At 43.7% G+C, this 21,573-nt stretch overlaps 1 protein-coding gene across 2 annotated transcripts in view; it reads right to left on the reverse strand.

The window, feature by feature from the left end:
* Positions 1–10,549, reverse strand: part of GALNT14 (polypeptide N-acetylgalactosaminyltransferase 14) — a 392,734-nt gene extending 382,185 nt beyond the window's left edge. For both annotated transcript variants that reach the window (XM_060245496.1, XM_060245487.1), the window contains exon 1: positions 10,421–10,549. In XM_060245496.1, the coding sequence (XP_060101479.1) occupies positions 10,421–10,546 (126 nt within the window). In that variant the 5' untranslated portion in view covers positions 10,547–10,549. The remainder of the gene's footprint in view (positions 1–10,420) is intronic.
* Between the last annotated feature and the right edge of the window lie 11,024 nt (positions 10,550–21,573).

A 21,573-nucleotide genomic window follows, 5' to 3' on the forward strand; every position in this document is an offset into this window, starting at 1 on the left:
GTTAATCCTTGACCACTTAACAAGATTGTAGATTACTAATATGTGTAGTGCTGTGAAAATTTAAAATTTGCCACAAAGAGGCTAAGTATTTTTATTACTAAATTGGAAGAAATTTCCAATGGTAGCCAAGAAGGTATTTATGCTTGGGGGAGGAAAGTTGCCTGTACTAATATAATTAGCTCAGCCAAGAAATTGCCTGAAGAACTGGGATCGGGTTTCTTCAGAGAATTCACAGTTCTTAAAACTAGAAAGAGCTAGCCAACCTTTCAACACCAACAATCTACAATATGAAAGAGTCCATTGCAAGACATGAAACTATCACAGAACTTCAGTGAGGTTAAATGATTATTTATCTCAGTAGTCTGTTAAGCAATAATCAATTTAGGGAAACCTGCATACATATGTTTGGTTCACACATGCATGAATATCACTCACAAACTGATTTATGTCAAATATACACAGCCCACTACAGTCTATTCTGCAATAACTGGAATTGGCTCACATTTCCCAGCCCACCTGTCAGAGATCCTTTGGCTTGAACCAACAAAGTATGTGTGTGAATGATCCATTACATGTATGGAAGCACTATGGTACTATATCTTATTCTCCACCTTTCTTGTTACATTTCCATCCCACCCATCCTCTGAGAAACTTAGGTTAGCAAATATGGGCTCACCACACACACACATGCACACACACAGGTGGGTTCATCCTCGCTGTAGCGATGTGGGTTAGGTTGAGAGAGAGAGAGAGTGGCCCAGAATATTTAATGGCAGAATGGAATCAGAACCCAGGTCTGCCCACCAATTGTAGCCTGATATTTTAATCACTTCACTGTCTTGCATCACTGTATCTCCTCACATCACTTCATTCATCACTTTTTACACATTCAGCTGTCAGCCAACAAGCACAGAGAAACCAAATGAAATATCTGAATGTGTAAAGCAGGCTTAGATGACTTGGGACGCAGGATGCATCAGCTGGCTCAGCTGGAAAACCTGATGTGCGCAAATGACACCTAGCAATAGAGAAGCTCTTTCTGTGGTGTTAGATCTGTGATTGCTCATTTACACACACAAGTCATAGCTTGCAACTGACAAGATAAAAAAAGCATGTGTGAAGTATGCCATAGCGACTTCTGCTGTTCCTCTTTGGGATGACAGATAAGCATAAATTAAAAAGTAGAGTTCTACTAGCCATGACCATTCTTACAAAGGACCCAGAAAAGTCGAGAAGAGTTGAGACTGGAAAAAATCCTATATAAATAACCAGGCTGAGCCTCTGGGCCAAAAATCCCTATTTCCTCAACAGGGCAGCCAAGGCCATTCTCACAGCAGGGAGCAAGTGACAGGATCTGTCCTGAATACAGCTGATTTACACGGACATTACCTTTACAGATTTCATTTGCAGAGCATCATTCTGACTAAGTCTTATTTGATCAGAGTTTTATTCACCATAAACCAGCTAATCTAGCTATATAATTGGTATTCTATTATTTGTTACTTAGTTCCCCATTTACACATCTACCTACCTGCTCATTGTATTAACTCCCGTACTTATTCTCCTAGCAGAGCACTGCACCATGCTGCCCAATCTTTCCTTCTGTGGTGCAGATTTATTAACTGTGGTGCAGCTGCTTAAAAAAAAAACCTGGGATCCCACAAGAATCATTAACTGAAGTGACATAATGGTCTTTGCAAGCAGGATGAGCACATAATAATTCATATTAATTGTCAAAAGTTTCAAAAAAGTGAGAAATCAAATACATTTTTTTTAAAAGCCAGAAAACTTTGATTTGATGGATCTCCAGGGAACTGAACTGTTTTGATGGAAAATTCAGAGTAAATGAAAGAGAAGCTATTTTAAGCAGGCAGGTTGATGGAGTTGACAGTATCATGGCCTGTGTGTATCTTAGAGGTTTAGGACTCAATCCTGCATCTGTTGGAGGACGGGCTTGTTGATTTGACTGAGTGCTGAACCAGGCCTGTAATGAGTTCAGCAGGAAAGAGGAGATCAGGGGAAAACTAAATCTCTAACTGTTCAGTGGATGTTCTAAGGGAACTGTAAAATGAAGAATCAATTCTAAAGCAAGTGTTAAAGGGGAAGAAAAAGGTTCATCTGAAGGATAATACAGTATATCATGCCCATCAAGCGAGTTTTATTTTACAGTTGCAAAGGGTGCATTTCTAACACATGCCTCTTTACACAGAGGGATTGCAATGGCAATGGAGGTGATTTCATTCTAAACCCCTCTTGTCAGTGTCTCCTTCTCTTAAAATATGACCAAAATTGCATGTGCTAGCCCAGAGGATTTTTTTAGCATTTTAAAACAATTCCATCTTTGCATTCCCCTAACCAAACAATAAGAACAGTGACTCACACCCCACAAAGACTCAGCAGGTTTTTAAGATAAGCTAAGCCCTTTAAGGGACTAGAGTTGATAGACAGAGTGCCTGAAGAACTATGGACGGGAGGTTCATGACATTGTACAGAAAGCAGCAACCAGCACCATCCCAAAGAAAAAGAAATGCAAGAAAGCAAAGTGGCTGTCTGATGAGGCTTTACAAATAGCTGAGGAAAGAAGGAAAGCGAAAGGCAAAGGTGAAAAGGAAAAATTCCCCCAACTGAATGCAGATTTTCAGAGAACAGCAAGGAGATATAAGGAGGCCTTCCTGAAGGAACAATGCAAAGCGATAGAGGAAAATAATAGAAAGGGAAGGACAAGAGATCTTTTCTGGAGTAGAAAATTGGAGAAATCAAAGGAACATTTTGTGCAAAGATGGCCGTGATAAAGGACAAAAACAGTAGGGACCTAACAGAAGCTGACGAGGTCAGGAAGAGGTGGCAAGAATACACAGAAGAATTATACAAGAAGGATCTCAATGTCCTTGACAACAATGACAGTGAAATCGCTGACCTTGAGCCAGACATTCTGGAGTGTGAAGTTAAATGGGCCTTAGAAAGCATTACTAACGTCTATTTGTTTCATTGACTACGCTAAAGCCTTTGATTGTGTGGATCACAACAAACTTTGGCAAGTCCTTAAAGAGATGGGAGTACCAGACCACCTCACATGTCTCCTGAGAAACCTGTATAAGGGTCAAGAAGCAATTGTCAGAATGGGATATGGAACAATTGATTGGTTTAGAATAGGAAAAGGAGTTAGACAAGGATGTCTACTGTCACCCTGCTTATTTAATTTATATGCAGAGTACATCATGTGGAATGCTGGCCTGGATGAAGCACAAGCTGGAATTAAGACTGCCGGGAAAAACATCAACAACCTCAGATATGCAGATGACGCCACTGTAATGGCAGAAAGTGAGGAGGACCTAAAGAACCTCTTGTTGAGGGTGAAAGAGGAGAGCACAAAAGTAGGCTTGAAACTCAACATCAAAAAAGCTAAGATCATGGCATCCGGCCTCATCACACCTTGGCAAATTGAAGGGGAAGATATGGAAGCAGTGACAGACTTCACATTTCTGGGGTCCAAGATCACTGCAGATGGTGACTGTAGCCATGAAATTAAAAGACGTTTGCTCCTTGGGAGGACAGCTATGGGGAACCTAGGCAGTATAATGAAAAGCAGAGACATCACCCTGCCAACAAAAGTCCATATAGTCAAAGTGATGGTATCCCCAGTAGTAATGTATGGCTGTGAGAGCTGGACCATAAGGAAGGCCAAACGAAGAAGAATAGATGCTTTTGAGTTGTGGTGCTGGAGAAGAATCTTGAGAGTCCCTTAGACTGCAAGAAGATCAAATCAGTCAGTCCTAAGGGCAATCAACCCAGACTGTTCCCTGGAAAGTCAGATGCTGAAGCTGAAGTTCAAATACCTTGGCCACCAAATGAGAAGGGAGCACTCACTGGAGAAGATCCTGATGCTGGGAAAGGCAGAAGGCAAAAGAAGAAGGGGATGGCAAAAGGTGAGATGGCTGGGCAGTGTTGCTGATGTAACAAACACAAATTTGAGCAGACTTTGGAGGATGGTGGAAGACAGGAGGGCCTGGCATGACTTTGTCCATGGGGTCACAAAGGGCGTTTTCGCACTGACCTTAATCGGCAGCGACGTCGCTCTTCACCACGCAGGATCTGCACGGATTTCGCACCAATTGCTGCAGAGCACTCGGAAGAGCCGCAAAGTCCCGTGGCTTTTGCGGCGCAAATGGAAACCGCCAAAAACCAGTTTCCATTTGCGCCGCAAAAGCCGCGGGACTTTGCGGCTCTTCCGGGTGCTCCGCAGCAATTGGTGCGAAATCCGCGCAGATCCTGCGTGGTGAAGAGGGACATCGCTGCCAATTAAGATCAGTGCGAAAACGCCCAAAGAGTCGGACTCAACTGTGCGACTGAACAACAACAAAAGCCCTTTATTAAATAAAAACTTATGTTTTCAAGAGTGAAGGTGAGCAAGGGAATGCAAACATTTTGGACTAAAATTTCAGACTTCACAAAACCACGAAATGTAATCTAAAATTATGAGTTTTGTGTCACTGATCCACTAAATTTAGCAGACTACAGAATATAAAGAAAATTCGTACTCAGGAGTTGTGACGAATTCAGGAACTTAGCCTGAGTAGCTGGGGAACAGGCTTGCAGCGATTGGCTGGAACGTTGCCCGAGCAACTAAAAAGTATCCATATGAGGTTTTGATTAGCAGTAAATCACCTCAGGTTGGGAGTCTTACCCAGGGAGTCTTTGAGAGAAGTCTTCAGAGAAGGAGTCTGAAGTGAAGACAGTGGGCTTAGGCCAGGCAGTTGTAAAACCAACTGGATGAGGGGCTGAGAGCAGCCAGAGAGGTTGGGCTCCTTGTGGGAGACAGAGTGGTGTAGTCTCTGTCTGAAAGAGTTTTTTTCAGACGGTTTGAAACTCTCTGAGGGAGATTTTCCCAGCACATCAGGCAATCTCCATGTACAAACTAGATCACACAAAGATACACTGAGGGGAGAACTGGATTCTGGTGGTCATCAGGGTTACCCAAGACTCAGACCAGAGGACTAGCTGTGGGGCTGAGACGCATCGGTATTGAGGGGTGCGAGTCCTGGAACGTAGCTAGTGTGAGAGGGTCTGTGAGGAGAATATACTGACACCAGTCACGAGTTCTCTGTGTGTGTATGGAAGAGTGATTGAAGTTTGTTATTTTTATGATTTGGCATTACCAAAGTTAGGGTTAAACATCTGAAGTAACAGCATTCTGACTGCCCAGAAGACACAGACTGTCTGAAGTAGAATCTAGTAGGATTCTGAAACCTGCCTGGTTTAGTGTTATTTTAAAGATCTCCTGCCGAAGGATTTGTTATATTTTACCTCGGCCTGATAATTCTCTGTGAACAATAATTGATTTATTCTGCTAACTGATTTGCCTTGTGAATATTGAACAGTTATAATAAATATTATTTGATCCCTCTTCCTAGCCTTTTGTTATCTAATAAATATTTTTGTGGTTTTTTAATTTTAAAACCGCCTGGTGCCTATTATTTTGGGGTCTGACAGGATTTCTGTGAGTGTGACTGAGGGAAGGTGACTGGGGAGAAATTTAAAGTGGTTGCCCTCCCGAGAAGCCTCTGACTTGATCTTTCACAGGAGTCTTCTCCAAAACCAGAAGTCCTGGTGGAGAATTAGGGTTCTGATCAATGTATTTTAATGGAACATTTCTAGCTTTATACCAGAGTACCACAAATCAAAATCTGGTCCCATTCATTATTTTCTGGACATTGAACACACTGAACACAGAAAGCCGTCTTATACAGCGTCAGACCATTGCTCTGCCAAGGTCAATATTATGTACACTGATCGGCAGCAGTTCTCCAGGGTCTCAGGCAAATGTCTTTCCCATCATCTTCCATTTGATCTTTTAACTGGAAATACCAAGTACTGCACTGGAGAACTTCTGCATGTTAACGTAGCTGCTCTACCTCTGAGCCATTGTGGGTTATAAGCAAGCAGTAAATGTTGGTTTTAATATGTGTGGCACATCCACTCTGCCACTCCTGGGGCCACATGAGGTAGGAAGAAACAGCTCAGCTGGAAATGCCCTCCACAAGGAGGTTTTATATTTAAATAAAGATCATTTGTATTACATTTTGATTCATGCCAACTTACTTGAGGGAGGTGCTTTTTTGTTGAAAAGTAAGTTTAAAAATATTGAGAGAATGAAACATTATGACGAGTAAAGTAAATTACTTAGAAACCTACTCTTCCAGGAATGTTCTCCACTCATGTCTCTAAGACTGGCTCCATGCATTGGTGAACAAAGCACTTTCATAATCATTCACTTCCAGAATTCTCCACACAAGAAAATCCAAAAGTTGTACAATTATGTAGCGTAATAACCAATGACTGAGGGGAGGGAGTCTAAAATAGGACTGTTTTTTGGGGTACAGAAGTACCCAATAATGTTACAGGAGTATGATGTTTCTTTGGGTTCACCTGTGCCATTTCCCCCTCTCATCCCAGAGTGGTTCCTACAACATACATCTCACAGTGCAGAACTAAACCATGAAAATGATCCAACCAATACATTCTTCACAGGTGCCAGATCTGTGACTGTACACATGCTCATAGTTTGCATCATGGTGGAGAGACAATCCTGCTACTCCCAATTTCAGTCTCAGGCTGAGGGGCAGAACACTCTACTCTCCCCTTTTTCTACTGTTCAATAGCATCTATCCTTCCAAATAGATACTTAATTTAATCCTACCTCCCAGACGCTTCACACATTAATGTTTTCCTACATAGCAGTCACTTTTGTGTAAAAAACTGCATGACTTCTGACTGTGAAGTGTAAAATATATATGCATGACAGAGTGAAAAGACCACAACTGCTAAAATCCTTTCTTCTACATGACCATAATAGGCACAGGAACTCTGCCCTTTTCTGCACCTATGGACCAGCCATCACCACATACAGAGAGCCCACGAGGCCAGAGCACTGAAGGAGGTCTGGGTAAAATTTCCACTGAGTCCTCTCTCTTCTTCAGCAGGACCTTTTAAAGGATACAATGGGACTGGGGTAGGTACTAGGAACCCAGTGTACTCTTCAGTGATAACTGGCTGCATAGATACAGAAGTCATTTGCAGCCCTGTCAGTCCAAAAGTAAAAGCCAAGAAGCAAAAAAATGCAATCCATGTAATAAGGCCAGGCCAATAAGGCATAACAGTGTGCAGCTTTTAAGTTCATCAGAACTCTTTATTAGGTCAGACATTGCAAAATAAAAAAACAGAGGAATAACAGCAGATTTGTCAAGTCATGATTTTAAGATCTTGTCATAATGGTATATGTTAGATCTTCTGTGAGGCAAAGAAGAATCAGGCCTCCAATTGCAAAACCCATAAAAGAAAAACAAAAAAAAATTAAACAAGAAGTCTATCCAAACTTTCCTCTTTACCCAGCCGTAAGAGGGTAGGTGAGGAGACACTCTCTCTCTTTATATAACCATTTTCAACATCAGTATGAAAATGTTATTTGAAGTTGCTGGTGTACATTTCATACCATAATTCAACAATAGAGCACTTCCATTAGGCACTTTTTTGAAATGCTACCCAGGAATGATCAATACAACTACGGTATCTAGTTTATATTCACATGTATATTTCAAGGCTCAAGGCAGCTTGGCAGTACATACCTCTGTCTCTGCATTTGTGACTTTCACCAATAATAATAAACGAAATGCCCAACATTGGAATGGCAAGCTTGCACACTTCCCTGGAGAATGCACTGCACACTGTATAATGTGCACATAGAGACACACATTCACACATCTGCAAGATCCCCACCAGTGATGATAACTGCACAATTCTATTCCAGATTTGGTTCCTCGGTCACACTAAAGTGTGACCAAACACTGAAAACTGGACATCCTATTATTGAAACTTTAGACCAGAAAATTCACAAGAGCTTTTAAACTGTAACAAAGGAAGAACCCCAAGTGTGTCATGTTCACTCTAACCGGAAGGATGTAAGAGGCAATGAAAAGTAAAAGTTTGTCATGGCTGGAACTGAAATAAAGGAGGGATCAACAAGTTCTTCCAGGGCTTTGGCACCTACCAAAAAACCAAAAACAAACTTCAGCCAACAACACTACAAATAATCTGAAGACTTGTCAGCAGCTACTTTTTGCACAAGCCTCAAATGCACAAATGTATCAACAATTTAACTAGCTTTAAGCAGACCTGGATTAGTGCATGCCCCACAGAAACCCATCAGCTGGCCATCAAACTGAAAGGCTGATTCTGTCCCCGCCCCCCCACCCCCCCCACCCTGCCCAGGGAACAGCTCAGTGAAGTTCAATTGCACTGAAGGAGCATGCTCAAAATCATTTTTAAAAACCCACTGCCAATAAGACTCACCAGAAGAACCTCAAAAAGCATCACCAGCCAAAGAAATACAGACTAGGTTTTTTCTCAAAGTTACACTCACTAGTAAAAATTCATGGGCTGAGGCTCAGTGATAGAATATCTGCTTTGCCTGCAGAAGATCCCAATTCAATCCCTGGCATCTCCAGTTAAAAGACTGATAAGTAACATGGAAGACCTCTCTGCCTGACACTCTGAAGAGCTACTGTCAGTTGCAGCATAGACAATACTGACCTTGATGGACTGATAGCTCAATGACAAGGAAGCTTTATGCGTGCTTTCTTAACACGTCAGTTTGTACCAAACAGAAAGATGGCAGGAATGCCCTTAGTATAGTCTAGGTCAGGGGTGGCCAATGCTGGCTCTCCAGATGCTTTCTGCCTACAACTCCCATCAGCCCTAGCCAGCATGGCCAATGGCTGGGGCTGATGGGAGTTGTAGGCAGAAAGCATCTGGAGAGCTACCGTTGGCCACCCCTGGTCTAGGTCAAGCCTCAGCTTAAGCCATGACAGTCTCATTTAGGAGTAATGCCATTAAATGGGTTTATATTAGAAAGTAATACATTCTGAGAGAGATGCACATAAATACATTTATTTCACCAGTCCAAACAGCACTGTGTATTTGACTGAAACATTTTAAAGACAATAGGAGTCTTTTCATACATGAAATAAATGAAAGCATCTCTGAGCCTGTCTGGCATTATTTCTATGCACATGTGAATGCTGTGAATGGAGCCAAAAACAGAAGAGAGACTTTTTAAACTGAACTGGTGTTTGAGAAGAAGAGCTTCGACTTTAGAAACTCCTGTTGGTCTCTAAGGTGCTACTGGACTCAAATCTAATCATTTGTAATGTGTCACTTGTGAACTTCTCCCCCCCCCCCCCACCCTTCCAAGGCAGAAAACGGAAGCGCCAATCTGAAATCAAAGGTATGCTCTCACTAGTGAGAGTCTTACATTCAAATTGCAGACCTGGGAAATGCAAAAACCAATTTAAACTTCACTCATTTACCCATCCAAGGCACCAACAGGTGCTATTAGGCTGTGAAGGTATTAAGGTCCTTTTCACCAGTGGTGCATCAAATAAGTCTATTTCTGCATTTCTCAGGTTTTACTTAAATGCAAAACCCACACTGGATAAATGTACTACTCTCTGAAAAGGATCTCTTTTCCCTTTTCTAACCCCCTCAGTTAGACTTTAGAAGTGGTTTCATTTCAAACGTTTACAAAAAGGCTTCAGCATCACCAGTAAAAACCAACCTTAAGTTGAGAGGAAGAAAAATGCAATCTCCATGTACACTTCAAACAAGTGCTTCACTTCAAGGGAGAGAATGCATGCTTCTTGGATGAGGTTTCTGGCTGCCTCCCATCCCAAACACTCTTTATCTGAGCTTTCACGCTGCCAGAAGCATAGCTTGGGGTCCAGTTTTGCAAGGGCGTATGTATATTCATCTGCCAGTTCCTTCGCTCCCCGAAAGCCTGCCTGAACACCAGCCAGATCATCCCTAGGAATATATGGCCACATTTCAACTTGGAAACTGACACGCAGAGAGGAGAAGCCTGTAATTCACCACACGGGCATATAGATATTGCACACACCTCCTAGCTTGCCACGCCGGTAAGTGAAACGTAAATATATATATATAGCTATCTCTCAGTCAGCACCCTCCTGGAGGCGAGCGGAGTGGAGAGAGCGGCGTGCCTGCCACTGACACTCGGAATGAGCCGCCAGCGGTTGCTGTTGCAAGCCCCGCCGGCTCCCTCCGGCGCTTTCACGCTCGGTTTCAAGAGCCCTCTTTCTCTCGTGTGTGCGAAGCCGGACGAGACTGCGCGCCGCTTCGCCGGGAAACTGTTGCAAAGAAGTTGGAGCCCCCGGGGGCTCCACTTGAGCGGGAGGTTCCCAGGCAGGTGCTCGTTGCGCTCTTGGTTTGCTCCATCCCAACCAACTTGTCGGTCTTTCCCTCTCTCTCTCTCTCTCCCGCAGAGCTTCGAACAGGCTCCGGGTAAGGCGGGAGTTGCTGGCACGCCCGCAGCCTTATCCCAGAAGTAAGGGGGGCATCATGGGCTTACCTTGGGGGTGTGCCCCTCGGGTCCCACCACTTCCAACTTCTTCCTGGTCCCGAAGAAGAGGAGGAGAGCCGCGATCCACAGAATCCCCAAGACAGACAAAGCCAGCCGTCGACTCAAGCGCCTCATGGTGGGGCGAAAGAAGCAGCTCTGCTCTCGGAGGCGGGAGGGGCCGGGCTACCGGTGTGAGGAGTCCCAGCGAGCCCCCGCGCGGGGCAGGGCGAAGTGAGCCAGCCTGCCGGCAGCCCAGCAAAAGGGGCAGCAGGAGGAGGAGGAGGAGGCGGGGCGGGGCTGGGGGTGGGGACGGCGGCGGAGTCCCGGGCCGAAGAGGCGGGAGGGGGCGGGGCCCAGAGGCCGTGGGGGGAGGGGGGCTCTGCCTGCTGCCCCGCGAGGAGAAGCGGCGCCTCTCGCACAGCGGCTCTCCTCCGTGGCAGCAGGAAGGATCCGCGGGAAGACGACGGAGGCGGCGGTTATGCCAGCCCCGCTCCCTGGCGAAACCGAGCCGCCGAGATCCTTCTCTCCCCGCCGCCCAGCGGCTGCTGCCGACCTCCCCCCCCCCGCCCGGGTCAAGCCCGCTCGCCGCTGGGAAGAGCGCTCGGGCGAGCCGCTTCCTACCCCGGCTGGGTTCGCCCTTGCCGCCGCGCTCTGGCTGCTCCCTCCAGGCCGGGGAGGCTCCGGCGGGGATTGGGGGCAAAGCGAGGCTTCGATCCCGGCTTCGGGCGCTGCGCGCGTTGGGGGGCGGCGGCGGCGGCGGCGGAGTGCCCGGCTAGCAGCAGCGGGTGGCTGAGCCGAGCCCGGCAACTTTCCAGCGGGGCGGGAGGGGGCCCGCGAGTCCTGCGCCTGTTTAGCCACAGAGGGCACCGGGGCTGGGCGGCGCCTGAGAGTCCGGCGAAAAGACGCTGCCTGGACAGTTGGGAGGCAGGCAGGCCCCTTGAACTCCGCCAGACTTCCGAAGAAACCTGCCCGGCACGGCACGCCTCTTTACTCTTGCTTCAGTTCCTTACTGGGTTCCGTCTCAACGCCGTTTGGCCTGGCCAAGAGCTTTGGCGCCAAAGCCGCTCCCCCCCCCTCTTCCTCCTTAGCTCAGCTTCTGATATGAGAATGATGCGCTGTTTTTCAAGTACAGTATCTAATATTTTTGTTTGTGAGGTGACATGTTAATACTTTTACAAACTGAGCACAGCAGAATCACTTCTGTCTAATTTGGTACCCCAGGCAACTCCCTAGTTCACCTCAGGTGAACCCTGTCCGGTTCCATCATTTATTGCACACAGACATGAGGGCGGCACCTGTGTATGAGCCACATGCCTTGCAAATGCCCTCCCAGCTACACAATTCCTGGTATTAGAGTGGGAATTTCAGGAGGTGCTGCAAGCACAGAAATTGCAGTTAGGTGGCCTGGGAGTGTGACCATGGAGTAACATCCACCCAGCCCCTTATATCCGGTGGAGGTGTGACCCAGCTGGATTGACTATGCAGCCCCCTCCCCCAATGTCTTTTCAAAGTCAATCCTACTTACCCACAGGGTAAGTGTGCATATGATATCAGGACTGGTGTCATAAACCTGTTTCCTGTTATTATTGATAACTTTGTTTAGTGGCAAAGAAGCCCATACAACTGTTATCAGCCCACATAAATGTTTACTTTCACACCTGCCCACACATACAAGGGTAAGTTATTTGTGGCACATCAAGGGGGGTGGGATCTCTCTTCCATTTCACAACTTCCCCCTGCTTATTTGCCTAGAGGAAATTCTGACTTTACAGCCATAAACAAGAATATCTGTACAAGGCAATAGATGTTATCCTCCCTTTTTTAAAAAACCCCAGACATTATAAAGCCAAGTAAGATGAAAAAATATTATACTGAAATCACATCTCTTTGGGGACAATCAATGGGATTCTTTTAACCGCTTGTCATTTTATGGGTCTGGAGAGTTTTCTCACAGAACACAATAGTTATGTGGTAGAAAATTCTCCTTTCTCCATAGCAAAGCACTACTTTGCTTGCTGGTATCCCCACCACCAGCTTTCTCGATTGCCCTGGAGGCTCTTCCCACATTCTACCAGTTGCCTGTGACAATCCAGATCATCACAACTATAGTACACACAAGAGGGTCATGCTATAAGTAATGCTGAAATTCTCTGAGTGGAACACTTAACCTGCTTGGAGAGGGAAGTGAACTGGGATTGCCATTTGAGGCTGTTCTTAAGGAGGTAACACCACTTTCCTCAAGATTGTCCATATCCATGGCCTTGTTCTGTTGCTTTGGGGTTGCTACATTACTATTAGATAAAGTAATGATTGCTTCAACCACCCCATATCACATGACAACAATTCTGTGCCATTTTGAACATAAGCCTAGAATGTTTTTGCAAGTGACCATGATTTGATGGTCAAGAACCATACTGAAAGTTCCAAACCTGGGGCTCCACAGGAAGATGTTGTAGTCCTACCCAGCATCCACAATTCTAGGAACAGAATATTACACAGTGGGCTCCCGAGAGGAATTGCAAGGGGTGGAGAGAAACCATTGTGAAATCCCTTCAACCCAAACCTACTTTTAGGCATTTGGACAGGCCACTTTCTCTAACACTCTGTCTCAAATATCTTCAGGCAACAAGAATTCTCTTCCCTATAGTTGAGGAGGGGTATTTACAGTGCTTCAGCATTTACAGTGCTACAACCAAAATAATCAAGAATCTTGTAGCACCCTAAAGACTAACAACTAAGCCATGTTACATTTGTTTGTCTCTAAAATGCCACCATACTCTTCTCAATATTTGTCTTGTATAACTAGGGTATCCCCAAGTATGCAGAATCTCCAGTATTGTTTATTTTCCTTTCACAGATTCTCAGCAGCTCTCACCCTTCCATGTCTCCTGGAGTATGTTCAGTCCTCATCAGACTTCAGATTGGTTTCTCTGTTTGTTTGATTAACGTGCAATGTTAGATCTCTGGATGACCTTTTTCTGTTTCTTTGGGGTTGGTCCAAGCCTACATTACTATTAGATAAAGTAATGATTGCTTCAACCACTCCATATCATATGACAACAATTCTGTGCCATTTTGAACAGAAGCCTAGAATGTTTTTGCAAGTGACCATCCCACTATGCAGCAAAATGCCATGCTCTTTAGTTTGCTTTCTAAGTACATTGAGGGTTATTAATGGGGCCTTTTTTGAGTTGTTGGTGAAGGTACATATTTTCTTAGAATTTATGGCAAGGAAGTTGACAGCTCACAAGACTGAAACACAGCATGCTTCATGAAAAGGGTGGGCAAACTATGGGCAAAGTGATTCAGACAGTTTGTGCAGAGCTGTCAAATGTTACAGTGCACGCACACACACACACCAACTCTGCAAATGTTATCCACAAGGAGGGAAGAGGGCAAGATTATTCTGCTCAAACACATTTTTAGAATTTGTAAATTAATACATGCCTAGAGAGAGATCCGTTTCTGAATTCAAGGACCCTAAAACACTTCACAGAAGTATTAAACACCATTGACACACAAAGGTGGGGTCAGTTTTGTATTCCATCTCTTGGTTGAAGAGAAACAACTGTTTAACATTTCAGATAACTGTTGAAGACATGGTACTATGAAGATTAATTTGTCCGATTGAAACAGCAGGGGGAAATTCAGGTAGGTGGAATTTAATTACTGGATTTGGAAGCGAAGATGTGAGCTTCTAGTGCTGTCATGAGCACTTAAAAATATAATCTTCAGCACTGAGCAGATCTGTTTCAAGCAAACAAGGTTCTGTATCAAAAGGTGTTAATAATGCTAGATTGGATACATGGAGAACAGGAGTTTTGTTCCTGCAAACTATGCCTTGTGGGTGACAACAGCTTCAGACAACATGAACATGGCAGGCACATCTGTCATGTCTTTCTGCAACATATGAAAGCCATACCTGTGTATATCTTACTACTTGTGGACTACATGTATGCTGCAGGAAAACTGCAGTTAGCTCTTGGCTAACACAGTGTTCATATAGTCAGAAAATTATAAGTATGATTCTAGTGTGTTACAAAAAACTTCCTGTGTCAAACCAGTGGTCCATTTAGTCTAGCATCCTGTTTCACATGGCACCTAACTAGTTGCCCTGGAGGGCCAACAAACAGGGCATAGAGATCAAGGCCTTCCTCTTATAAAGCCTGCTAGCAGTGGTATACATGTGTACAGTGTCCACTCATTTGAGTAGTGCATGAAGCAGTTTCAAGAGGAACCAATGAGACTGGAAAGCTAAGTGATTTGTGGGCTCCTCAGACACCTGAAAGGGTATTACCATTTCCATGGTAATAAATTACTATTCTGGCCACAAATCTTCTTTGCCTGGCATCTGGAATTAAAACATATGCTAGGTTTCATTACTATGAATGGAAGTTTGTTATGGAATTCCATAACAGCAAGATTTATTCACCCTGCCTTTCTCCTCAGTGGGCCCCCCAAAGCAACTTTAAGTATTAGTTTTATCCTCAAAACAACCCAGGTGTGGTAGGTTAGGTTGAGAGTGTGTGACTAGCCCAAGGTCACCTATGAAGGCTCCAGGGCAGAATGGGGATTGGAACCTGGGTCTCCCAATGCTAGTCTGGACTACACTGGTTCCCTTACTCTCAAGACTCTACTTCAGGGGTGTTGAATTCATTTGTTAGGAGGGCTAGGTCTGACATAAATGAAACCAGGCTGGGCCATGTGTGTCATAAAATGTACTGCCAGGTAGTGGAGATATAAACTTTATAAAGGACACAGACAAATACAATTAAAGCTTCTCAAAAAACTTAAAACATGCTTTAGCACTCTTGCAATATTCTGTTTATATAATAGTTTCTGTAACTGACACCTCTTGTTTTGAATTATTGCATCAAAATCTGGAGACAATGTCTGTGCTGTAGCAATATTGAGTATGTTGTTCAGGTGTGTGTCTGTAAGTTGCAAACCTCCTTTTGATTTATTGACATTCATTACAGAAATCTCATGGTCAATGCTTTGAGACCCAGGGGAAAACATAAAATGGCTTGGCATTGTGAGTTTTTGTACATGTTGCTTCATGTGCTGGTCAGTCAATGGAGAAAATAGCGGCTTTGCTTTGTAGCTTCTGTGCGATTGAGCATGCCTGGCAAAGCAAGCTGTGATGCAGAAGGAAGCTAGAGAGAGAGAAGGAAGCAGATGACAGTGAGTTCCTCTTGGGCCTGATCCGGCCCTTGGGTCACACATTTGACATCCCTATTCTACTTGATTTGCAATGCAGTCCTCTGCAAACTTTCTTCTGTCTGAGCACATGGGAGTCAATAGGCTTGGACTGCAATAACTTTGTCTAGAACTGCACTGTTAGTGTACCACCTTCCTGTAGCAGAAAATGACACCACCTAGCATCCCTCATCCCAATATTCCTTTCCGAGCTACTGCAGGCATCTATCATCTAAGCCTTCCCTCACAGGAGAAAACAGAGAGAACATTAGGAAATGGAGCAGATGTGAGTCATTGATGGTAGTACAAAAACTAGAAACAAAAGTCCATAAATATGGAAACCAGTGCATAAAATAACATCTGGAGAAAGTTGGAAATAGGAGTCAGAGCTCTAAAGTCCAATGTGCACATTGTAAGTACTCTCCAGTGCATTTCTTTTTGAATTGTTTCCTCCAGTTGTTTTTTGCCACTTGCTCATTAACTATATTTGCATTTCCCCCCATTCTTGGTCTTTTTTAAAAAAAAAATTATTCCATTTTCCTGCACAATCTGTGTTTCTGGCTGAATGTGTTTAGAGAGAAGCCTCCAATCTTTTAAAAAAGTTCATTAGCAATCACAAAAAGAAACAGTGTGTCTTGTTTTTGTTGTATCCATGTGGCTTGCCTCAGAAGAGAGAGAGAGGGGCGTAAATGGGACTGAGTGGCATACCAACAACAATCAGGCAAATGACAGAAAGAACTGTTTAAGGTTTTCTTTGCACAATGGTACAAGATCTGCACATGGATGAGACCAGTGAAATCCCAGGAGTTGCATCAAGTGAAACTGTTGATTCCTTCACTCACCTGCTAAAGAATCACAGCAGCAGTATTGTGTGAGAAAATGGTTGGTGAGGTAGGTTTGGCTGAGAGTGATTGAGTGCCCCAGAGTCATAAAGTGATTTTCATGACTTGTGGGGCCTCCTGAGCACTCCAGCTGCTGAGACTGTGCTGTAGCAGTCAGACTGCTGGATTACAGTTAGGAAGTTTACCAGTCAGTATAGTATCTGGTATTTCAAATTGGGGATCTTACAAAAAAGTGCAAAATCTATAGTTCCTGTGCAGAAATAGTGACGCTTCCTTGCCTTCCTAGCCAACCTAGCAGGTATCATGTCCCAAATGTTGACCCTATGAGTGACATCACTATAAAGCTCCTGCTGTTAGGGGACAAAAGACACTGTAATCTTCACTCTGTAGTGATAATGAAGGGAATGTGACCATGGTGAGTATTGTATGGGATTCCTTCATGTTGAAGTAGGAGTCTCCAGAATCTCATCTCTAGGCTACAAAGATCAGTTCTGGAGAAAATGGCTGCTTTGGACTCTATGGCATTGTATCCCACTGAGGTCCCTGTCCTCCCCAAGCTGCACCCCAAAATTTTCAGGAGTTTCCTAGCCTGAATGATGTATATAAGTTCCCATGGATGAAGGTGCAAAGGACTTTTTCTCCAATTCACTCTGTTTACAGTGGAACCTTAAACACAGTTACACCCTTCTAGGGCCATTGAATTCAGTGGATTTAGAAAAGTGTAACTCTGCTTAGGATGGTACTGTTAGTAACCTAATGTGCTATTTTCCCATAACTTTTCAAAAACTACATCGCTTACTAGCCTCTTTAAACTTCTGGAACATGTTGCTAAATCACTGTTTTGTCAGGGCAGATCGCTCTTGACTTTGTGCATTTAAAAGGGCCCTTCCTCTATGAGCAGCATATGTGGTTCCTCCCCCCCCCCTTGTTTCCTCACAACAACTGTGTAAGGAAGTTGGGATCTGAAAGAGTAATTAGACCCAAATCACTCAGCTTCATAACAGAACAAAGATTTGAATCCAAACCTGGCACACTAAGCACTGCAGCTTGTTAGCTTTAAAATCCAACAGGTGCATATAGAGCCAGAGTGATAATATTTCACCCATTTCATTCGTGTCCGTTTTGTAGCTGTTAACAGCTCAGGCGCCTGGCCATGATTTTTTAAAAAAGGTTTGCAACCCTGAGGGCACCCTGTTTTCGTTGAGACTCCTCATTTTATTTGGGATTATTGGAGTTAATCAGGAGGTATATTAATGTTGTGTGGGGATCTATCACTGTCAGCATATCTGCTGCAGTTTGGCCATATCTGTCTAGCAAGAACAGCCATTTACCTCACCACATAACATTCAGATGTTTTTGCCCTGAGGTAATCTATCCTTCTTTGAATCAGACAGTACTTTATTTTGGAGATAAAATTGCTTTCAGAATACCAGAGCTGTATGCATCCTGCATCATCCCCATCGTAAAGTACCTGAGGGAGATTTGTCAGTCTTGTACAGAACCATCTCTGGTGAAAATAAGACCCCTGTGAAAATATTTCTAGTAAAAAGAATAATGCTACAGCTTGATGTCCTTGTTTATATAGCACAGTGGAATAATTCTTTTCCCCAAAGTATTGCTGGGTCTGCAAATGAAGCTCCCACAGTCTAACTTCAGAATTGTTACCTCATCAAAATCTGCAGTCTTTAAAACTTTGGCAAGGCTTGGGTCACATGGGAAGAGATCACCACTTGTATACCTGCTGTGTATGTCAAAGGCCCCAAGTCTGATCCTACTTAAAAGCAGCTTCGGCAGCAGGAGTGGGTAAAATTTCTGCTGGGGATCCTGAAGAACAGCAGCCAATCAGGTAGGCCTGCTCTGACTCTAGAATACTGTAGGCCCCTTATAATGGACAAATATCTACTCATTATCAGTTTTTTTCACTTTTTTCTAGGCAGCTTGCTGTAGCTTTCTGCTTCTGCCTTTCATATTTTAGGCGCTCTCCTACAAAGGCTTCTATTCGTTCTTAGCTTTATGCTGTCATAATAATTTAAATTAATTGCACATCTGCCAAAGCATGTTCAAAATCACAAGCCATGTTGGATCAGGCCAATGGCCCATCCAGTCCAACACTGTGTCACACAGTGGCCAAAATATTTTATATATATATATATATTTATCCAGTTCCCTCTTGAAGCTGGCTATGCTTGTAGCCGCCACCACCTCCTGTGGCAGTGAATTCCACATGTTAATCACCCTTTGGGTGAAGAAGTACTTCCTTTTATCCATTTTAACCTGACTGCTCAGCAATTTCATTGAAATTGCTCAAAGCTTCTGTTGCACAAGTGATGCAAACACAAGGGCTTTCTCTAGTTGTCAGATGAAGCCTCAAGTAGGTACCTGGTGATTGTTATGGGGGGGGTGCATTCCCATATATACATAGCAGGGAGAAAGGGGGGTAGATAAATGTAGGTTAAAAGGCCATGAAATACAAGAAGAATCACATGTGACAATTCAGTGCAATGTTCAAACAAATCTCAGATAAACCAGGTGACCATTCACAACAGATTTAATTGTCAATAGCCAGTTAACTTTGTTCTGCCAAGCAAATTAACACCTATAGTGGTTTGGACAAGGATCAACTGTGCTTAATCCCTGATTGATGCAGTCAGCCCTATAGATAAATTCTAATCCAGTAATTTCTTGCCAATGCCTCCCTCTGAAGTTCCTTTGTTGAAGAAGAACAGCACATTACAAGGCAGTAATTTGTTAGCAATTCAAACTTTACTGAGAAGGTTGCACCAACACCTTTATCTTTTGAATAGCTGCTTGGAATAAATTGCATTTGGTTTGGTTAGGCTGTAATCCTATGCACAATTTTGGAAGAAAACATCCCACTGAATTAAGTGGGTTTAGTCCATAACTCTGGGCTGCATATCAGAGGTCAAAAAGCAAGAAAGCTTAAGAAATTAGAAGGTGTTTGTAACTTGTATATTGCAACCGAAGGATAGATTAAAATCTTGTTCTCTTTAGAGAACAAACCTTTATTGAAAGTTATAAAATATATGAAAAAAAGAGAAAGCAGCAAGGTGAATACAGTAGAAATTAAATTACAGGTAAGATAATAAATACAGCTTGTCTGACAAAAATGCAATTAAAGGATGCTGCCTTGCTTCTTTGAGAAACAACTCCCTCTGCTGAGAAAAAGAAATATTGACAAGGTCCCAGCAATTTCAATAAATATCCAACGATTATTCCCAGAAATGGGAAATAGCCTCCTCTAGTTAAATGTATGTAAAACTCCTGAAAAATACAATCATCCTTGTATGTGTGAAATTAGGATCTGGAAGAGGGTATGGCTGGAAGGGTTGTAACACCTTTGTAGCCAGAAAAATTTTGGTGGAGGGGCACCAGTGGGGCGTGATGTCACTTTTGATGAGAAACAAAATGAAAAGGGTGCATGCACCATATGAATCACTTAAGAACCTGAGGAAGAAGAAACATGCTCCAAAAACAGTTGCTTACTGTAATGTCCTTTCTGTTCAAAATACAAATTGCCACAGTTGCTCAAAGAGCCAGGGTAGTGGTTAAGTGCACAGACTCTAATTTGGAAGAACTGGATTTGATTCCCCACTGTTTTGCAGGAAGCCTGCTGAGTGACCTTGGGACAGTCACTGTTCTTGAAAGAGCTGCTCTCTCAAGAGCAGTTTCTCAAAAGAGCTCCCTCAGCCCTATCTACATCACAGGTTCTCTCAGAACTCTCCCAGCCCCATCTACCTTACAAGGTGACTGTTGTGGGGAGAGGAAATACAGTTGCCAAACCTTACTAGGACTACTATCCAGCGGGGGTACTATCTCATGCTGTCCTGGAAGACTAATGTATCAGCAGGCCTAGTAGCATCAGTACACTCTTCATGTTAAGTGCAACCATCTAGTGTCCTGAATTCTGCGTTGCTGTCTTTCCCTGCATTCCTTGTAGCTGTGTTTACACCAATGATGTGATCTGCAGTAAATAATAGGTGATAATTTAATTATCTGCTTATTTCTGCTAGGTAAGATGACGGTAAACCTACAGAGGCCACCTGATAAGTTGGCAGCCCTAGATTCTGGGGCCCTGACCTGGGCAATCCGTCTGGAGACTGTGCCAGTGCAAGCTGTTTATTTCACATGTAAAAAGAATAAGTGATGCCAGGATAGCTGTAAGGTTTTGCCCACAAACTATCATAAGACTCCCTGAGTATATGCAGAAGAAGCTTTATTGATAGATCAGATAGCAACCATTATCAGCATGCTATTCACAAGACTGTGTCTTGCCAGACTAATGTAGGTGGGCAGCTTCCCAATAATTATACCTCATGAAATAACAGCTCCCCATTTTCCAGCACCCAAAAAAGTCATTTGAATTAATTATTGTAGTCTTTTCTCAGGCCTCAGTGTTGCTTTTGTCAAGGTCACATTCCACAGGCTCATCCCAGTTCAGTTGGTCCATATCAGTGTTGCCTGGAGAGACCAGATTAGAGCCGTCTCCCTGCACTCCCTTTCTACTTACAACTGGGAACATCCTACTATACACAGAGTATTTAATGTTTAAGAAATACAATGGAGGTTAGTAGTCATGAATTCAGTTAGATACAATTACATCTACAAAATGATGAGTTGTTAATGAGTAAAGCTAATCATACCAGCCAATACATAATAGTGCCATCCCCAGCTATACTTGTCAAGGGCCTGTTCCTGACGTTAGCACAGTCAAGGAGGAAAAGAAGAAGAGGAGTTGATTTGTATGCTCTGCTTTTCTCTACCCTAAGAACTCTCAAAGCAGCTTACAATAGCCTTCCTCTCATCTCCCCACAACAGTCACCTTGTGAGGTAGATGGGGCTTAGAGAGTTCTGTGAGAACTGTGACTGACCCAAAGTCACCCAGCTGGTTTCATGTGGAGGAATGGGGAATCAAACCTCTACACCAGTGATTCCCAACCTTTTTGGCACCAGGGACCGGTTTTGTGGAAGACAATTCTTTCACGGACTGGTGTGGATTTTTTGCCACCACAGGCTGCCCCCCCATGTCCCTGTCCCCAATGGGGGTCTTTAAATGAGGGGTAGGTGAAGGTCGCTGCCACAATACCCCTTCTGCCCACTTGG

The sequence above is a fragment of the Heteronotia binoei genome, chromosome 1 (genome assembly GCF_032191835.1).
Source record: "Heteronotia binoei isolate CCM8104 ecotype False Entrance Well chromosome 1, APGP_CSIRO_Hbin_v1, whole genome shotgun sequence".
NCBI classification, from domain to species: Eukaryota; Metazoa; Chordata; class Lepidosauria; order Squamata; family Gekkonidae; genus Heteronotia; species Heteronotia binoei.